The 21,386-nt window shown below is 51.7% G+C and overlaps 1 protein-coding gene across 3 annotated transcripts in view; it reads left to right on the top strand.

The window, feature by feature from the left end:
- LOC133351028 (transient receptor potential cation channel subfamily V member 6-like) overlaps window positions 1–21,038 on the top strand; it is a 49,023-nt gene extending 27,985 nt beyond the window's left edge. For 2 of the 3 annotated variants that reach the window (XM_061565911.1, XM_061565910.1), the window contains exons 9-16: window positions 92–298; window positions 9,047–9,133; window positions 10,208–10,284; window positions 12,054–12,219; window positions 16,413–16,479; window positions 17,237–17,505; window positions 17,877–17,986; window positions 18,620–21,038. In XM_061565911.1, the coding sequence (XP_061421895.1) occupies window positions 92–298; window positions 9,047–9,133; window positions 10,208–10,284; window positions 12,054–12,219; window positions 16,413–16,479; window positions 17,237–17,505; window positions 17,877–17,986; window positions 18,620–18,824 (1,188 nt within the window). In that variant the 3' untranslated portion in view covers window positions 18,825–21,038. Of the gene's footprint in view, window positions 1–91; window positions 299–9,046; window positions 9,134–10,207; window positions 10,285–12,053; window positions 12,220–16,412; window positions 16,480–17,236; window positions 17,506–17,876; window positions 17,987–18,545 lie in introns of all 3 variants that reach the window. The other variant, XM_061565912.1, reaches the window with a different exon arrangement.
- Window positions 21,039–21,386: the final 348 nt, after the last annotated feature.

Here is a 21,386-nt window from a genome sequence, read left to right as displayed (position 1 = left end):
CAACATACATACATACAGCATGCTTTCTTCTGTAGTGCCGGAGATGTGAAAAGTGCAATCATCTTTTGTTTAAAACGTCGCTTCGTCGCAGGTGCAGAGTATGATCGACCTGCGGCCCGTGAAGGACCTGCTCAACCACAAGTGGAACTCCTTTGGCTTCAACTACTTCCTCGTCTGGATGTTCTCCTACGTCTTCTATGTCATGGTGTTCACCATCTGCTGCCTCTACCGACCCTTGAAGCTCATCCCACCAGAGTTGTCCGACAACATCACCATCATGGTCCTCAAGGAGATCCATGTGAGTCTCCGCGGGCACAGCCTGCGCCGACATCTCCGCCGATTCTTTGCCCCTCTCTTTAGACGAACGAAGAACGCAGGCGCCACGGCGATGTAACACAAGCCCGTGCCGCTGAAGGTAAACGTATCGAGGGGGCAAACGAGCGTCTCCTGAGAATCAATTGCTTGTGCAGAAGAGCGCCTGTGCAGAGGATGGTGACACAGCCAAGGCAGGGAGTTGTAGACCCTTCATGCAACCCACAAATCAAACTTTGCTTCTACAGTAGACTTTCGCTTATCCGCACTAATGACGGTGAGGGTGCCAGCGGATAATTCGAAATCGTGGATAATCCCAAAATATCTATTTTCCTCGGACTTCTATGCCAAAAGCCACTCATATAGGTGTAAATTATGTTTAAGTTTCTCTGCCATTGCACAAGTTTCATAAATTAAAACTCATAAAATATATGATCGCATAAATCACTCAAAATTATGCAAAATTTAAGCGCAACTGACGATTTTGATTGTTATTCTTTCGATTTAGAACAAATACTTATGATCGACCGATCTATGCGCGTGTTCGATGATAATAACACTTTCCTGCTCCTGCTCAGCAGGAGACTCGGCCCACGAAGTGGATGATAGCAGAGCCACACCAATCAACATCAATCAAACTCCACCGCACTGTTGCAAAGTTATGCAACTCCTGTACTGTAGAGGCGATCTCACATGGATTTCAGATTAACCAGAGCAACATATTTAGTTGGTTTCAGCACGTGACCTGTAATAAACATTTCCAAGAATAACAATCTATAATTGTTTTAGATTAATTTGACCTTAAGGGAAAATCCAGGTGTGCAGTTAATCCGCAAATTGGATAAACCGCACGTAGATAATCGAGAGTCTATTGTATAATTTTTTCTAGTGAAGCAGATGCTACAACAAACGTGACGAGCCAGTCGCCCAAGGGAGCCCGCATTATGCCCTTTAATTTACAGGCCACTATTTCTAGGCTCTATTTTGAGCAGCAGATTTGTGCAGGAAGTTACCACGTGCACGTTAAACAAAAACAATGTTGACTTTACTTCAGCAGGCATGAACGATCCACCGCTGGATGAAGGCAAAGCAACAGCGCCATCTCCCACTGTCTCAAGGACGAAAGATCCAACATTGGTTGATATCGCCGCTCCATCTCCGTAGTCGACGTGCTCCCTGGCGTGTTCCCTCGTTTTGCTACCAGAAAGGACGGCATGGCTAAATCCATTAATGCGCTCGTCTTCAATGCCAAACGGCACTGAACTCCGGCGTCTGTGAATTATGACTGTGTAGAGGTGATACGCGCTGGGATTAAGGATCGTATGCACAGTGCGTGATGATTGGCTGTGTAGGTGGTGACGCGCTGAGAGGGAGTGATCAGGTGGCAGCGCAGTGTGATTGGTGGAGTAATGTTAACACGCGCTGGGGAAAGCGGATCGTAGAGAGAGTGCGTCGTGATTGGGTCATTAAGGAACGACGCTCACGTCGACGCCGCATCAGCTCCGTCCCTCGTGAGCAGGGGCTATAAAAGGGGATGCACACAGGCGTAAGAGCAGTGTGTAACCAGCGAAGAAGGAAGACGGGGATGAAGACCTAGAGCCCTGCGGTACCTAGCCCCGCTGTCCTAAGGGGACCGGGACTCTGTGTAACCCAGAGGCGAGTGTAGTGGGTGTAGCCATAGGTCTACACGAGCCGAATGTACTATGTGTAGCTAGGGCATAGGGCTTACACGAGTCGAGTGTATTGTGTAGCCAGAGGCATAGGGCTTACACGAGTCGAGGGTATTGTGTAGCCAGAGGCATAGGGCTTACACGAGTCGAGTATATTGTGTGTAGCCAGAGGCATAGGGTCTACACGAGTCAAGTGTATCGGGTGTAGCCAGAGGCCTAGAGCTTACACGAGATTAGTGGAGTGTGTCGGAGGAAGAAGAGAGACCACACGTTGTATTGTGATACCTAAAGGATTTAATAAAAGTGTGTTACCCGTCAAGAAGTTCCTGCCGTCAATTCCCATACTTCAACTGGCGTCAGAAGTGAAACGGTCCTCCAAGCATGGATACAAGGAGGAACCGTCGGACCCACGGGATTGACCACGAGGACAACCTCGACGACGCGGGCCAGCGGGCATCAGGGGGTGAGGAAGAGGAGCTGCCCACGGGGCAGGATCCACCGACGGCGCCGGTCGAGCGACGGGGGACTGACACCGTGCTTCGCGAGGCACACTCCCGTCTGGCGGAGCTGCTGCTCACCGCCGCGTCCATCTTGGCGGAGATCAGCTCGTCGGGAGGAGCGGGGACGGCGGCCGACGTGCTACAGGGTCGCCCTGCAGATTCCCGCCAAAACGATTTGGCGATTCCCGCCATTTCATCCGCTCCAACTTTTGGCGGGAACGGCCATCACCACGTGGCAGCGGTTCTCCATGCGCGGCCGCTGACGTCACCAACGCGCGCGGCGGACCGCCATCACACACCCGCCACTGGGGCCGCCATCTTACACACCGACGGGGGGGCAGAGAGGAAGCACGAGGAGGAGGACGACTTTATCTTTCAGCAGCGCCTTCCCACGTTGTCAGCATTCAAGGCGGAAGGCGGGGATTGGAGCCAATTTCAGCGCAGATTTTTGGCGCATCAAGAGATGTCCGCCTGGTCCGACGCTACGGCACTGCGGGCACTGCCTGCCATGCTGGACGACAACGCGCTCGCGGCCTTCACGTCCGCACGCAGGTCGGACCGCTCCACGCTCAAGGATGCGCTGGCTCTCATGGCCAAAGTCTACGGTCCTCCCTCGGCGTGCCGCCATCATTTCTACGCAAGACGGAAGGCGGACACGGAGACCGTGCTCGCCTACCGCACGGCGTTGCTCGCTCTCGCTGACGCCGCGTTCCCTCGTATGGACGAGGAGGGCCAAGATGCGATGGTTTTGGAGCAGCTGCTCAAGTTGGCGCAGGACCTGGGGGTCCCCATCAACACGGCCGACGACACCGATATTTCTTCATTACGGGTCGCCACGAGCATGCAAGCGCACGAGGTCCTTCAACGGAAGCAGGGGGTCGTCTGCAACGCTGCCGTGGCCTCAACTCCGGGTCCGGTTGACACCGTGCCCCAAGTCGTCAGCCCACGAGAGGACGCGTTCATCGCGGGACGAGCGGGGGACTGGAGGTCGGGGGGTCGTTCGCCTCTGCGAGCGGCCCGCAAGCTGGAGCAACCGAGATCTCCGACTACTGTCATCACCTGCTATAACTGCGGCCTTCGTGGCCACGTGGCCTCCGGTTGCCGCGCCCCACGTCAGCGCGCCATGGGACCTCGGCTGGACGACGACCAAGGCCCCAAGTCATCACTGCAAACCCCGGCAAGTCGCGGCACCTCACATGCTTGGCCCGCATACTCGACACGTATGGGTCGTCGCGTTGCGACGAGGGAGAGCCGAGTAGAGTTCGGGGATTCGGTTCGGAGAGGGGGGTTCGGCCGGGACCGGGGAGACATTAAATGGTCGGAATTGGAGCACAGAATAGTGGCTGCCTCAGCGGGTTCATCCGTCGTTACCGGATCGATTGATGGGGTCGAGGTCAGGGTGTTAGTGGACACGGGGGCATCGGCGACTATTATTTCGGATCTCATTTATAATATTCTCCCGGTACAATGTCGTCCGCTTCTTCCGGTGGATGTGCCATTTTACGCCGCTAACGGGGGATCGTTGGGCATTATCGGTCAGATTAGGGCGTCCATTTGCATTGGTGATATCAAATTGTCGGGACCCGTTTTCGTTTCATCTTCCCTGGCGGTTCCTTGCCTATTGGGCACTGATTTTTTGGCGAAAATGCCCATCAAAATTCTCATTGATCAGCGTTGCATTGAACTACCATCGGGTCGCCGTATTTCATTTTTGACGAGCCCTAATGTAATTCGGACGGCGTGCGCTACCATTCAGGCGTTAGCAACACAGACCGTGCACGTGCCCCCGGGTTCACAAATGTTGATTCCCCTCCGGTTACGGAAGCCATGGGGGAAGGAGGCCTCGGAACAGGCCATGCTTTTGGGTCCTTCTAATAGGGCTGTTGGAGGTCTCGATTTATCGGTGGCTCACACGTTGGTTGGGGCAGACAGGGATCCGTTTGTCATGGTTTTAAACGCTGGGGCGCGGCCGGCCGTCATTCAGCAGGGCACCGTGCTGGCTCACGCGGCACGGGTCCCTGCGGAGGAGAGGCTGGTTGCGCAGGCTGATCCGAGCCCCACGAATAGCGTACCATCAAAGGAGGACCTAGATTGGATTGATATGCTGTGCGCGGACTCTGACGATTTGTCAGCGCTACAGTTGGGTGCGTTGCGCGGGTTGCTGATTGAATTTTCGGATGTCTTCAGTAAACATAAGTATGATATCGGATGCACGGACCTGCTACGCCACCACATTGAAACGGGCGATGCGGCACCGGTCAGGCAAAATCCCTTCCGACTGAGTCCTGCTGAGAAGGAACATGTTCAGTCGGCAGTTAACGATATGCTGGAAGCCGACATTATTTCGCCTTCTTCCAGTCCTTGGGGAGCACCTATTGTGCTCGTTAAAAAGCAGGACGGGTCCCTGCGATTTTGCGTCGATTTCCGCCGCCTGAATAAGATCTCGGTGGCCGACGCGTATCCGCTCCCCAGGATGGACGAGTCTCTCGATGCATTGTCCGGTGCGCGATACTTTTCGACTCTTGATTTATTGTCCGGATTTTGGCAGTTGCCACTCGACGAGGAGTCTAAGCCTAAGACTGCATTCCGGACTCCAGGGGGCCTGTTTCAGTTTAACCGGTTACCCATGGGACTTCACTCCTCTCCTGCGACGTTTCAGCGTCTTATGGAATTGGTTTTGTCGGGCTTGCAGTGGGAGACGTGCCTCATTTACCTTGACGATGTCATTGTTTTCGGTAAAACGTTCGAAGAACACCTCCAGCGATTGAGAGGGGTGTTCTTGCGAATGCGATCGGCTAAATTAAAGTTTAAACCGGCCAAATGCCATCTTTTTCGTAAATCCGTGAGGTACTTGGGTCACATTGTCGACTCTTCGGGGATTTCTACCGATCCTGCGAAGACGGACTGTGTCAGTTCGTGGCCGACGCCCACGTCAGTGTCAGACGTGCGCAGTTTCATCGGTTTTGCTTCGTATTATCGCCGATTCGTTGAGCACTTCGCCACCATTGCAAAGCCCTTGCACGCTTTAACGGCGAAAGGAGTGAAGTTCCGGTGGGGACCGGAGGAGGAGGCTGCATTCTGCTCCCTCCGGGACGCCTTGGTAAGGGCCCCACCCTTGTGCTATCCGGACTTTGAGAGTCCCTTCTTGCTAGACACGGATGCTAGCAACACGGGCATTGGGGGAGTGCTGTCCCAAGTCGTTGGAGGGGTCGAACGGGTGGTCGCCTATGGTAGCAGGGTGTTGTCGCCGGCAGAGCAGCGCTACTGCGTCACCCGTCGTGAACTACTTGCCATTGTTTTTTTTGTACAACAATTCAGGCCATATCTCTATGGTCGTCATTTCACGGTCCGGACGGACCATGCGGCGCTCCAGTATTCATTACGGGTTGCCCAGCCCTCGGGCCAATTGTCGCGGTGGTTGGAAGTCCTCCAGGACTATCAGTTCACGACTACGTACCGTAAAGGGTTGCGACACACGAATGCCGATGCCCTGTCGCGGTTGTTGCCTTGTCACAAATGTGCGTGCTTATCGGGATCGGCGCGCTGTAAACCTCCGGTTACGGAAGGTAGGGAGGCGTTGGTTGCGACCGCGAGCACACCAATTGGGGATGGTCCCGCTACCCCAGGGGGTCAGGACTCGCTGCTCTCACTGTCGTTGATTGAGTGGGGCCGTCTCCAAATGGCGGACAGCTCCCTGCTGGCATTGCGCCGAAAGACGGAGGGTTCCGAAGGTAGCCACGACCGAACTGGCTCCTACGAGCTTAAGCAGGGCCTGTTGATGAGATGGGACAGTTTGTCCCGGCGGCATGCGATTGTGGTGCCTTCTGCTGTGAGGGGGAAGGTTGTCTTGGCCGCACACGAACGCCTCTTGCATTTGGGAGTTAACAAAACGCTTGCCCTGCTTCAGCGTGACTATTATTGGCCGGGAATGGGGGGTGACGTGGTGAATATTCTGAAGGGTTGTGTTGAGTGCGCCAGACGGAAACCACCGCCCGTGGCAGCTAATCCACCGCTGCAATCTATTCAGGTCTCGCGCACTAACGAGCTCGTTGCACTCGATATTCTGGGGCCCTTTCCGGTCACGCCTAGGGGTAATAAGTACCTGTTGGTGGGGGTCGAATATTTTACCCGGTGGCCTATGGCGTGGCCACTCGCCAACCAGTCGGCGGCGGCTGTGACGGACGCCTTTGTCCAGGGCTACGTCCTGGACAAGGGGGCTCCCGAACGCTTGCTGACTGACCAAGGGAAAAATTTTTCGAGTAAATTACTGCAGGAGGTGTGCGACCTGTTGGGTACCAAAAAGGTGCGTACCTCCCCGTACCACCCGCAGACGGACGGGATGGTGGAGAGGCTTAACAGGACATTGACCTCTATGCTGTGCCAGCAGGTGTGTGAGTCGCATGTTGATTGGGACCTGCAGGTCCCTGGGGTCCTTGCCGCGTATAGAATGGCCCCCCATGCAGCTACGGGGTTTTCCCCGTTTTTTCTAATGTACGGTCGGGAAGCCGACCCGCCCATGGAAACGCAGCTGGGTCTGCCCGCACCACGAACTAATTCTAAATTGGCAGAGCATATTAAATTTAATATTCATAAACTGACAGAGGCAAGGGAGGCCGCACGGCTTAATTCGCGGGCTCGCCAAATTGCGAACGAGCGGTTGCGGGCACGGAAGGTGTCCGTGCACAATTGGGAACCAGGTGACAAGGCCTGGCTGCATTGCCCTCAGGCACCTTTGGCCACGTCGCCTAAATTGTTGAAGCCGTGGCGGGGACCCGTGGAGGTCGTGCGGGTGGCACGCCCCCAGTGCGTTCAGATAAAATGGGGGAAACGCCGTTGGTACGTCCACCCCTCCCGACTGAAACCGTTCTCGCCTCCGTATGGCCTCCCCTTGTGTCGTGAGGGCCGAGCATGTGACGTGACCGACGACCCTGAGGGGGAATTGTCCTTGCCTGCTCCTCACATGTCTCCGCCTGATCCGCTCCCAGGTGTCTCGGAACTGACTGCTGCCGACCACCGGCGGCCGGATCTTCACGGCGGGGCCGGTCCTTCCAGGCCCGACCCGTGCCGTCTAGAGCTGCCGGAGACACCGGACGGTCGCCAACGTCCCGTTCCATACGACGGACCGGCCAGACGGACTCGCGCTAGGTCGCGCTACTTTGTGTAACCTACCACGTGCGGAGTCGAGGCAGCCGGAGCGCCTCGGCACTGCGTGGGTCACAGTGACACTTGGCGCGTTCGTTTTACGGTGTTCGCTTTTATTGTGTTGTTCGTCGGGCTGTATATTGCTTCATATTTAAGGTTGTGTTATGTTGTTGTTGTTGTGTTACGGGGCACACTGGGATGTGGAGTTCTTTATTACTGCGTTGCGTTATGTTGTGTTGTAGGTTAACAGCCGGGCCGGCTGCAAGCTATGTGGGAGGGGGTGATGTAGAGGTGATACGCGCTGGGATTAAGGATCGTATGCACAGTGCGTGATGATTGGCTGTGTAGGTGGTGACGCGCTGAGAGGGAGTGATCAGGTGGCAGCGCAGTGTGATTGGTGGAGTAATGTTAACACGCGCTGGGGAAAGCGGATCGTAGAGAGAGTGCGTCGTGATTGGGTCATTAAGGAACGACGCTCACGTCGACGCCGCATCAGCTCCGTCCCTCGTGAGCAGGGGCTATAAAAGGGGATGCACACAGGCGTAAGAGCAGTGTGTAACCAGCGAAGAAGGAAGACGGGGATGAAGACCTAGAGCCCTGCGGTACCTAGCCCCGCTGTCCTAAGGGGACCGGGACTCTGTGTAACCCAGAGGCGAGTGTAGTGGGTGTAGCCATAGGTCTACACGAGCCGAATGTACTATGTGTAGCCAGGGCATAGGGCTTACACGAGTCGAGTGTATTGTGTAGCCAGAGGCATAGGGCTTACACGAGTCGAGGGTATTGTGTAGCCAGAGGCATAGGGCTTACACGAGTCGAGTATATTGTGTGTAGCCAGAGGCATAGGGTCTACACGAGTCAAGTGTATCGGGTGTAGCCAGAGGCCTAGAGCTTACACGAGATTAGTGGAGTGTGTCGGAGGAAGAAGAGAGACCACACGTTGTATTGTGATACCTAAAGGATTTAATAAAAGTGTGTTACCCGTCAAGAAGTTCCTGCCGTCAATTCCCATACTTCAACTGCACAGCCCCCATGGCCCACGTGGCGTCCGGAGGCCTTCATCCAGCGGTGGCAGCGACAACGCACCGTGTGTGGACGCCCTAATGGCAACTGCACGCCATACCAAACACAGTTCGGTACGGCGCAGTCTGGGCGAAAGTATGCGTGTACGATTATCACGGTTGGCTTCGTACGGCTACGCATGGTGCGAAAGAAGTTTGACATACATAGGTGCTCACCAACGGCACTTGTGTCCACGGTCCACGTGGGATACACAGGGGCTTTTTGTCTTTGGTGCTGTATGTATGTGTTGAACTTCTTTCGAACCATACTTAGCCAACCGTGCTCATCGGAGGTGCGGAGTGACTTATGCGGCTCTGTGCTGCTGCTGATGGCGGTGATGTGTTGCGTGGCGGCCCTGTGCAGGAGGCCTACTCCACCAAGGAGGACTTCGTGCGCCTGCTCGGGGAGATCATAACAGTGATGGGGGCGGCCGTCATCCTCTACCTGGAGGTCAACAGCTACAACCCCTCGTCCGAGTTCACAACCTCTCGGGCAGTGTTCTACATTTGCAATGCCCCCGCGGGCCACTGGCGCAAGCCCCCAGTGGCCTTTAGTGCGGCCCCTGACGTGTGGCCCTCCCGACAATACACACAATGTGAAAACACCCCCCATCATCATCATCAAAACCCGAATGGTTTAAAATGTGTGGCGGCCCTCACACTAATTATTTTTTATAGGCGAAAGTACCCCCCTCTGAAGAGCACTGCTCTAGTAACGGCACTTGTGTCGAGCAGCTACTACTAATATTTGTAGTTTACCAGATAAGGCCCATCCTGTGGGCTGCAGACCCCCAGTGGTCCGCGAGGCGACTGCAGTGGGGTGCGGAAAATGTAAATAATAATATACTCACCGAGGGAAAATGTACAATTTCAAACAGCCTGGGTATTTTAAGGAAAGGGAGGTTTGAGACCTAGCTTGGGCACGTGGCAGTGCCATCGAAATGTTTGGAGGTTGCAACGGAGTCCGCATGCTCGAAAAAGTTTGCGAGCGGCTCCTCTACACCAGGGGGTTGGCAATCTGTGGCTCTTTAAAGGCTGATTTGTGACGTTTTTATGAAGGATCAGCATCTCGTTCGTATTCACCACAGTGCATTACCGCTCTTGAAATATTGAGTTTTTTTTACCGAGCTCGAAAAAAAAGTCTCGTCATTTCGGTTGCCGACCCCTGCTCTAGACGACCCATGCTCATTACGAAGACTCGTTCTGAGACCTTTCCAATGAAAGGGAGGCTTGCGGCCGAGCGTGAGTATGTTGAGGAAGGGAGTGATAGCAGCAGTGGCAGCAGCGGCAGCAGCAGCCATGAGAGCAAAGGAAACGCTCCTGGGCAAGACGGATGCGTCGACTAAGCTACAGACGCACGCTTTCTGAATTAACACAACATTTGAATGCGCTTCAAAGTGCCTTGGAATTAAGGGAGGGGGCATTGTTATTCGAACGTAATATCCCACATATCCTGCCTGCAATTGTGACCACGGGTGAGGCTGTTCCGCTGACTGATGTCATTTTATGTTGCGTGCGAATTCAGGTGCCGTACATCATTAAAATCGGGCCCAAGAATTACTGCAAAAACACAGTGATCGGAGGACCCTTCCCAGTGCTCATGTGAGTTGCTGCCACACGCAAAAACAACAGGGCTTGTGTAATGAAAAACCGATGCGGTAACAGCACTGAAAATTTGGTCAGTCAAAACTCCATGAAGAGGATGAACCGGCGTGTGTTCTTGGCGAATCTGAAGATCTGCGCAGTGCTCCGAGATGACGTGAGATGAAGTGTAGCATCCATGCAGAGCTTCCCACGGCCGTGCTGCTCAGATGAAACACGACCGGATCACCGCTCCTTTTGAGCAAAAACCATGACGCAAACTCCGGTCATCCTCGCATTCGTTTTTTGGCTAACCATCGGACAAAGTCGGTCACCGCATCGCGCACTTTCAGATGAACTTTTGCAGCCGTCTGGAATGCTCTTCCTTCCGATATTAAGAAGCCACTGGAACTATAAATAATTTTATCATCTCGATTGACGAACTCGTTTCTTTAGAACTGCTTTTTGTGTTTAGTTTGTTATTCTCTTCCTCCGCACCTCATATTAGCACAGTTTGCTACGTATGATTGCGAAAGAAATTTAACATATTACATTTGAGATGTCCCCCGATTGTCCATATCTAACATCGCTAATATAATAATGACAATAATAGTATATCATTAACTGCCCTTTGTCAATCCACTGCGAAATGAACGCCTCCTCAGGCCCTGTCGGTTGTGGGGGTTGTTTGGCTGTTCCTCACCACTCCTGGTCTGCTTGCGTCAGCGGTACTGAGTGCCAGGTTTTTGTTCTAAACCCACAGTCCGTACTGTGTCGGTCGTCATGGCGACTCAACGTCACGAGTGCTGTCCTGCCATGAGCAGTGGTGAATATTCCGTGTTCTTATGATGGGGGCAAATCTACCAACACATCGCCCACTATTCACTTTTCCGACAATGTGATTTATTGATTTTATTCCATTTATATTTCACCAGGTAAGGCCCACTGAGCTATGTAGCTCTTTTTCAGAAACGACCTGGCCACATACGATTGCTCAACCAAGTGGCATATCATGTGTAAATGTATAGCAGTAGCCAAATACTCTAAATGCACGTTGATTCTAAAGGTGGAGGGAAACACCGAGGACCCGGAGAAAAATCCACGTGACCACTTGATAGATAAACATGCAAACTCCAAATATACAACAGGCGTCAGGGGTTGGGTTTAAACCCACGCCCTCCTGCATGCCAGGCGAGGTAGTTAACACCTCTCCACTCTGAACATCTCCTAGCCACTGTGGCACCGTGATTAATTTGAACACAATTATTGTGGGAAACGAGCAACTGCTGCACCTATAGCGACACTACAGGAAGAGGAGTAGAGTTGAGGATATAATGAACAGAAATAAGACTAGGAAATAAGAGGAAAAGGAGGGCAAAGGAATGTAAAAATAGGAGCAATGGGTCCAGAGAGATAAGGATCGGGAGGAAGAGGCTACACAAGGGCCTCGACGCTACTGCATGGAGCGGGGTCTGTTTTTACGGGTCGGCGGGGAGAGGGGAGGGATTAAGAGTGGAGGTGGCCACACAGAAGTCACTGGCACTAATATTAACAATATTTATTATAATTGTGTTTGTATCTACATGGCGTCATTCATGCAAACCGTGTCTCAAAACACCGCTGTAGATTGGTAACGCAGAAGACACCACAGATAAGTGGGAATGCGGCCAGATACGGTGCTACCAACGATTGCCTGAGATCTCTACAGTCCTACATTGCGATGTTTGGCCGACTCCAAATATTCGGCTCCGTGTCCTCTGCATGTCATCGTGGCACCCGTGTCCATGCAGGGTCTGCTACTCGTGCCTGATCGCCATCATCATGGTGCTGCGGGTGATGAGCCACGAAGGGGAGTCGATCGCCATGTCCCTGGCGCTCGTGCTCGGCTGGTGTAACACGCTGTACTTCGCCCGCGGCTTCGAGCTGCTGGGCCCCTTCTCTATCATGATCCAGAAGGTGCCGCCGCCATTGCCACTGCTGCCGCCAGCACCGCCTCCACTGCCACCACAGTTACCACAACCACTACCACCACCACCGTCAACACTGCCGCCACCCCCACCACTACCGCCACCGCCGCCGCCACCACCGCCACCACCGTCACCAGTGCCACCGCCACCACGACCACCACCAGGACTTCGCTTACTTCTCTCGATGTTGTCCACGACGCGCGATGCCATTACTTTGCCCCGGGACGCTTGTTTGTTCGGCCTTGTCAGGCAGATTCTGTTCTCATACATTCGGTCTGTCATCGGTGGTCGTCGGCGGCGTCCGTGTCATGCCACGACGGCATTGACCTTCGCCATGGGCTAACGTTTCGATTTAAAGCTTTCGTGACTGCAGGGATTCATCTTCTTGGTTCTTTCGGTAAAGTCACGTAGAAGGGAAGTAATAAAATAATAAAAATAAAACATAATAAAATAATTCTCACGACGTTTCGGCCACAACGCAAGCAGCCATCCTCAGGTGAAGAACATGTCTGTCGATAAAACAGAGTCTAAATGACACGTCTTAGGATTGGAGTGTCTATTTAAGCTGTGAGGGAGGAGGAAGAGAGCCTTGACAAAAGAATTTGCATTTGAAGAGGAATTTAGCATATTTATGGGAAATGCAGGAATGCGAATAGTGCTAATTGTGAAATGCGTGGGAGGTGGGCGGGGGGTTTTCAAAGTCATATTATGCCCATGCATTATGCAGGATTAGCAGCATCAAAGGGAGGGGGCAGGGGCAGCACCAACAAAGGGAAGGAATGTGAATAGTATGGAGCTGCAGCAACCAAACAACCACGTAAAAAACTAAAGTATAAACTCCATAGTATCATCAGTATACTAAATATACTCTCCAATAAGCTGAGCTACTAACAGTAAGTAATACATTACAATTCTATGTCGCAAAAAATATAATATGCTTCCAGCTAAACTTTTTTCCCTTACATCAAACAGGTCTGCCCCGTACTATATGCTGCCATAGACAAACCCATCATTAAATTATATACTGTATTACTATACACCACCTTATACATTGTTATATTACACTGTGTATTATTCTACCCACCCTAATGTATATCACACTGCTATATATTCACTATACAATTACGATACTATATATTACTTTGTACATTGTATTAAGCATATAAATGTTATACTATTTGTTATTATACACTGTACCATTGACCGTCGTGTGAAAGATACTAAGAGGCAGCAACGAAATATGACAATGGGAGAGCAAAGAATCCATTCCCTGCGGAGAATACAATGCCAGTGAGTGGAACGCGGTCTGAGAGTCACCGTAAACGTGAACACAATCAGTTAAGATCCGAAATGGTTTATTACGTCCTTCCAATGATTGCTAAGCCAGAATCCATCTTCTTGGTTGAAATTGTCTCTGTGTTTGCATATATGGATCGCCTCATGAACGAATCTCTCATGATAGCCAGATGGCTTGCAGAGAACCTCTGTCTTGGAGAAGTCAATGTCATGTGAGCCCACTGAATTGTAACAGTGATCTGCCACGGCTGAGGCGTTTGTCCTACCGTGTTTCAGGTCTGCTTTATGTTCACGGATGCGGTCCGAGACATGTTGTTTGGTTTCTCCAATATCCTACGGCCTTTCACTGGAAAAACCACCTCTGCGGTACTAAACTCTACTGACCTGGTATCGACAATGAAGGGGATTGCCCTGTCCCCAGACGACCTGCTTGTCAGTTTTGATGTGGTTTCCTTATTCACCAAAGTTCCTGTACCTGACACCATCGCAATCATTGAAGACTTGGTTCATCAAGGACTGAATGCTGGGGTACCCTCCCTGGTGAGACACTGCTTAACCAATACATACTTCACCTGGAATGTAACTTTCTACAAGCAAACTGAGGGCACCCCAATGGGCTCCCCCCTATCTCCGGTTGTAGCCAACATCTTCATGGAGAAATTTGAGACTGACGCCATCCAGACTGCCACTCTACGCCCGACCTTATGGAAGAGGTACGTAGACGACACCTTTGTCATCTGGCCACATGGCCGGCCTGCTCTAGACCAATTTCTCGACCACATCAATTCCATACACCCAGCCATCAGATTCACCATGGAAGTCGAAAAAGATGGCAAGCTACCCTTTTTGGATGTCCTAATTAAAAGTAGACCTGATGGTTCAATGAGCCACTCTGTCTACAGGAAAGCCACCCATACGGATGCTTACCTAAAACCGGATTCCCACCACCATCCATCCCAGAAGAATTCCCTCATCAAGACTCTATACCATAGAGCCCAATGCATTTCCGACCAGGAACACATTGCCAGTGAACTCAAACACGTACGCCAAGCTCTTAAGGCTAATGGTTACTCCGACTACACAATCAGCAAGGCCATCACTCCAACCATCAAGAAGGATCCTGTTGAGGAGCCTTTCAAGACCATCACCTTACCCTACATTGCTGGGGTCACAAAAAAGATCTCCAAAATCCTGATTAAACACAAGATCCAGGTCCGATTCAACACAGTACATAAAATCCGTGATCTGGTCCCGTCTGTAAAAGATGTGGTTCCAGACATACAGTACCCTGGCGTCTACAAACTAAGTTGCCTCTGTGGTAGCAGTTACATTGGAGAAACCAAACGACATGTCTCGGACCACATCCGTGAACATAAAGCAGACCTGAAACACGGTAGGACAAACGCCTCAGCTGTGGCAGATCACTGTTACAATTCAGTGGGCTCACATGACATTGACTTCTCCAAGACAGAGGTTCTCTGCAAGCCATCTGGCTATCATAAGAGATTCGTTCATGAGGCGATCCACATATACAAACACAGAGACAATTTCAACCGAGAAGATGGATTCTGGCTTAGCAATCATTGGAAGGACGTAATAAACCATTTCGGATCTTAACTGATTGTGTTCACGTTTACGGTGACTCTCAGACCGCGTTCCACTCACTGGCATTGTATTCTCCGCTGGGAATGGATTCTTTGCTCTCCCATTGTCATATTTCGTTGCTGCCTTTTAGTATCTTTCACACGACGGTCAATGGTACAGTGTATAATAACAAATAGTATAACATTTATATGCTTAATACAATGTACAAAGTAATATATAGTATCGTAATTGTATAGTGAATATATAGCAGTGTGATATACATTAGGGTGGGTAGAATAATACACAGTGTAATATAACAATGTATAAGGGTGGTGTATAGTAATACAGTATGTAATTTAATGTTGGGTTTGTCTATGGCAGCATATAGTACGGGGCAGACCTGTTTGATGTAAGGGAAAAAAGTTTAGCTGGAAGCATATTATATTTTTTGCGACGTAGAATTGTAATGTATTACTTACTGTTAGTAGCTCAGCTTATTGGAGAGTATATTTAGTATACTGATAATACTATGGAGTTTATACTTTAGTTTTTTACGTGGTTGTTTGGTTGCTGCAGCTCCATACTATTCACATTCCTTCCCTTTGTTGGTGCTGCCCCTGCCCCCTCCCTTTGATGCTGCTAATCCTGCATAATGCATGGGCATAATATGACTTTGAAAACCCCCCGCCCACCTCCCACGCATTTCACAATTAGCACTATTCGCATTCCTGCATTTCCCATAAATATGCTAAATTCCTCTTCAAATGCAAATTCTTTTGTCAAGGCTCTCTTCCTCCTCCCTCACAGCTTAAATAGACACTCCAAGCCTAAGACGTGTCATTTAGACTCACCTGAGGATGGCTGCTTGCGTTGTGGCCGAAACGTCATGAGAATTAGTTTATTATGTTTTATTTTTATTATTTTATTACTTCCCTTCTACGTGACTTTACCGAAAGAACCAAGAAGATGGGCTAACGTGTCACGTCGTGCAAAGCGCAGTCTCTATACATGATAAACATTTTTTTATTTTACCAGGTCAGGCCCCACTGAGCTACGTAGCACTTTTTCAGTAAGCAACCTGGCAATCACAAATGGCTCATCGTGTGGAAATTTATATCAGGAGCCAAATACTCTGCACGTGTGATGTCGATGCTAAATGTGGCGGGAAAAACTGGAGGACCTGGAGAAAAACCCACAGCAGGCGTCAGGGTCACGATCGAACACACGATCTCCTGCATACCAGACGTGGTAGTTAATATGTCCTATCCACCGTGACATCCCTCAACGGGCGTGTTCCTCCAGATTATATTCGGCGACCTCATGCGCTGGTGCTGCCTGCTGGTGATCTGCGTGTTCGGCTTCACCGCCGGTGAGTGCCCCCCCACCCACCATCCCCCATGAGTCACCCAACACCCAGGTCGCCATTCTTCACTTGGCAAGTGCTCGTCGCCGTCGACGGCACAGAGGCGCCCAGGACGAGCTCCGTTCTCTACCAGCAGGAACCCGTCTCTCCGGCAGGAAGGGAAAAACAAAAATCAATCGACGCTCATATTCCGCAAAGCGGTACTCATTTTATCGACCCCCCCCCCCCCCCCCCAGAGGTGAGGGCCGAATTGACCCTAGGCCGGGATGTGAACTCCCACGTTCGCGATTGCGTGCCGAGCGCCCACAAGGAATGATCTCACCAAGAAGACGCTACTACTCTGAGTGTGGTCGATTTCACCTCCGGACGTTGCGATGGCCAATCATGAGGCACGTCCGCAGATGAAATCACTCCGGATGTAGAAGTATCTTCTCGACAACATCTTTCCTTGCCTGTAATCGTTTTAGATATTCAGCATAAATCCCAACCGCCATCATGGGTGTTTGTTGTTTAGCATGAGGCAGGCCGGCCTTGGGAGCACTGTGCCGGAACAGTGCCTCATGCTAATCAGTGAGCGCGATGAGCTGCGGTGAGCCGTGGTGAGTTGTGGTGAGCTTCTCTGAGCTGCTGTGAGTGCGGTAAGCTGCTGTGAGCTGCTGTGAGCTGTGGTGAGCTGTGGTGAGCTGCTGCGAGCTGCCGCGAACTGCCGTGAGCATAGTAAGCAGTGGTGAGCCGCGTTGAAATGCCATCGACTCGTTCCTAGGCTTCTACGTCGTCTTCCAGACGCTGGACTCCAGGGTCTACCCCAATTTCCAGAACTTCGCTGTGACCTTCTTCACGGCCATCGAGCTCATGATGGGACTCATCGAGTTGCCTGTGCCTTACGACCGGCACACGCCCTACGTCATCTACCTCATCTTCATTGTCTACATGATCTTCGCATACCTGCTCATGTTGAACCTCCTCATCGCCACCATGGACGACACCTTCTGGCGAGTGGCTCACGAGCGCATGGAGACCTGGAAGATCCAGGTGATGCACGCGAGCACTCTGTCCTCATCAGTTTTTGCCGGTGCAGCTATCGATCGCACGCTCATCCTCATGCTCGCCTGTCCCCATGCTACCCCATCCCACGCCCACGCTCGCCCCTGTTGGGATATAGATTAACGGCGCTCACCAGTGTCTCACAACGTGCGCGCCGGTTCTGTTATTCACCACTCCTCATTCGTCGAGGTGTCAGCACCGCGAGGGGACGGTGCACTCTACGTAGTCGCCCACCAGACAGATGACGCCCAATAAGCGACGCAGCACACACGTTCTCTCCCTCCCTCGCCACCCCCTCTTGTACCGTGGACACTGGAAAATTGACAGAGTGAATCCTGCGGTTGTATTTTCAACGTCAGATCGCCGCGAGCACGCTGCTGTTGGAACGCCGCATACCCAAGTCCCTGCGCCACCGTTCCGGCGTGCCCGGGAATTTGCTCGGCTACAACAAAAACATCTGGTACCTCGGGTAAGCAGCATAGCTCCCCGCTAAGCTCACCCCTGGCAATTCCACACGTTGAGGTTTTTTCCAGTTTCGAGCGCGGGATGTAATTGGTGGTTCACATGGCACTGTGGGTAGAGTCGGAGCCACCTCCGGCTCTGATGGGCATCGAGGAATTGGTGCTCATCTCCTCGCTTGCAGTTTGAGCCAGTGGAGGAAAGAGGCGAGGCTTTCCATTGCCCAACCGCTGGAGAGATGATGGGTATCAAGGACGATGCATACATCATCGAGGAATATCTGCATTTTTTACCACAAGAATTTGTGGTTAATGCAGACTCGATGCCTTATAATAGTGTGTCTATTTGGTATTTAAACATCTAAACACCGCGTATATTTGTCAGAAAGGGTAAACCATTTTCTATCATTCAGTATCTTGATACTGGAAAAAAACGGTCCCATAGATACGGGGTTGGAATGAATGTTCATGTTACGGATGTAACTTGTATGTTTTGGGCGTTAGCTCTAGCTGTGGTGCATCTGCTGCTGCTCCCGCTGATGGTCCTGCTGCTGCGTTTTGAGATGGCAGTGGATACCGCGAGTGAGGACTGTCAGGAAGGCGTCACGAGTCAGGGGCCGCGTGCGGCGAGCGTTCTACCGCAGGGTCGAGGAGATCAAGGAGGCCAACTGGCGCAGGAAGAACAATGGCGGCGGCGTGGACAACAAGGATGGGCCCAGCCACTGGGGGGAGGATGCCTTCAAAGAGATGGACTCCGACCTTAAAATGGTGGTGTGTCGCTGGGACACCGTCCGACAGAACCTGGCCAAGATCATCGTCATGAGTCGTCAGGACGAGACGGTGTTCTGAGCTCGGAGGCGCATTCAACGGGGTGTCCCACCGCATGTCATGGGATAGTCGCTAAGTAGATTGCTTCTGCGGCCTGTCAGAAACGCTCTTCTGTGCGCTATTAGGAAGCTACTGGGAGCTATACACTTTTCAATTATCTCGGTTGAAAACTAATTTCTTTGGAAATGCTTTTTGTGTTTAGTTTTTTGTCCTTCCCCCGCACCTCCGATTAGCATGGTTGGCTACGTACAGTGCGAAAGAAGTTCAGCGTACATACATAAGCAGCTTTGTTTACGCTCAATGGCATCGGTTTTTACGTAGGAATGCTGATGATGTTCACCCATCTTCGTCCGTGGAATCACGCGGCACGTGCACAATCACTCGATGTTTGTCTCGTTTGCAAGAGGGCCATAGGTCACCCAAATGGCAAAAGCAATAGGAGATAAAGTACAATGAGGCAAATAGGAATTTGAGCAATAACAGAATAGATTTTTTAAAAATACACAAATATTTACAGAAACGTCACTCGGTTGCCGTAACGCAGACGGAACTGTGAGCAACGTAGATCGGGGCAGGGAGCGGTGGCGCTGTGGCGAGCACCCTCCACCGTGAACCCATCCTCAGCTATGACTAACATTGGTGGCAAGTAAGTGCCCAGCCAGTCCTGGGCCTCCGCTTCACTGTCCTGCGATAACCAGCTTGGCAAAGTATGGTCAAAGAACTCCCCAGGGAGGAAACCCTCACCTAGCAGTGGGAGCGGCAGTCAATGTTACAGTTAATGCCACTTGCTTTGACGAAATCTCAGTTGTTCCAAGTCGGTGTGGAGGAGTGGCTCCTGACCTCCGCTGGAGCCGTTGACTGCTGCCAACCTCGAAAAATATATTGAGCGGGCCACCGTGCGACGACACGCGCACGGGCACCACGCGAAAGCCGTCGCCTCCGGTTCCACGGGGCACTTCCCAATGCTGTGGCGCCGACCACGCGGCGATCAGAATGCAGGGCTGGCCTTAGTTGGCGCCCAGTGTGAACTTTGCATTTGGCCTCCCAGTTTTTTAGTGGACGATAAAGGTTTCAGTGAAAGCTCAGTCCGCAGTTTTCACATTTTTTTTATTGAATTCATAGGGCACAAACGTTAGAGAAACATTCAAAAGAAGACACTCGGTGTCTCTTGGTATGGCACACCGCCATTACCGGATGTGACGGTGACCCACGCGCAGGCGATTGTCACGCGCGGTCAGCAGTGGCAGCAGTAGGCCCTCGGTGCTGGTGAACTTCCAGGTAGAGAGTAGAGAGGAGGGCCACACACTCCTCTGCGCACACTTATTAAGGAGGCAGCAGCAGCGCAAGAAATTACCCGGCAGCAGCGGCAGCTCCTCATCCTATTAAAGAGGCAATATAAGACCTGGATTTTGTCGCCCCCACCCCTCCTCCCCCCTGTGGGTGACAGTGGCGCCCTGTTTGATAACAAGCAATGGAATTGACACGAGCCGTTTGTAAAAAAGGGACTTTGTAAATATGTCCACCGTGACATTCTCTTGTCCTTGTCCGCAACGGGAGGCGCGGTGGTAACACTTGTGCCGTGTAGAGTTTGTACGTTCGCACCCAGTTCTGCTTGGCTTTCCCCCGAGTTCTTTGATTTCTCGTACAGCTACAAAAGACGTACAATGTGCAATTAATGGTCTTGGTCAAATCATCCCCAATTACAAAAAATTACCTCCAAATTACTCAATTGGGATCACGCAAACAGCAGCAACATCGCTTCCCTATTGCGAAAAAAACTCGGCAGGTGCCTCTTGAAAAAGAGCCTTGAGACTTGGTGAGACGTCTCTGAGTAAAACAAGCAGAATAAAACAAATGCATTCTCACGCGGAGTTTGGGAGATGTCACGTAGTAATATTTGCATGCATGGTGCTTTGCATGCGTTTCACCTTGCAAAATAAATTGCGGTTCAAACAAATAAAGCGCATGACGTGTCGTGAAATGCACAAGAGAGAGGGTTCGCACACCACACCAGCCGGATAGTGCTGCAGGCTGTGCAAATGGCGGCGAACAGGCGCAGACACCGATTACCGCACAACGCGGCCTTCACTTGGTCGATCAGGTGCTCACATAATTGTGATTGGTGTGGAGTTTGTAGTGTGGTCGTCCTACCAACTCGCCAATCGGCACGGTTGGCAACGTGCGGTGCGTGAGAAGTTCAACTTACAACTCTTAGCGGACTCACTGGCGGCCGACCTTGGTGTTGACGAGGATCAGCCCCCCCCCCCCCCCCCCGATCTCTGCAGTCTGCAATCGCCCGCCAACTCTGCACAAGCAAGGGTCCTCGGGACGCCGCCACCTTCCCTCGGCCACGCGCGAGCGACGACGACGCCGCCGCCACAGCCTGATGACCGCTCGCTTCGTCCTCGCAGTCAATTGAGACGGCCATTGCGTCATTTGCTCCACCAAAATCTCCACATGCATTCCAGAAACACTGGGCTCTCGACACTGCTGATCTCTATTAACGGGTGAAACAAACCACTTCACTGGTGCGTTTACAATCCTGACGTTTAACGCACGTGTGCGGCGTGCTGACCCAATTCA

The sequence above is a fragment of the Lethenteron reissneri genome, chromosome 36, assembly GCF_015708825.2.
Source record: "Lethenteron reissneri isolate LAM-NWPU_2019-01 chromosome 36, ASM1570882v1, whole genome shotgun sequence".
Classification (NCBI taxonomy): Eukaryota; Metazoa; Chordata; class Hyperoartia; order Petromyzontiformes; family Petromyzontidae; genus Lethenteron; species Lethenteron reissneri.
Note: the sequence above shows the minus strand (reverse complement) of the source record. Positions and strands in the feature narration are given on the sequence as shown.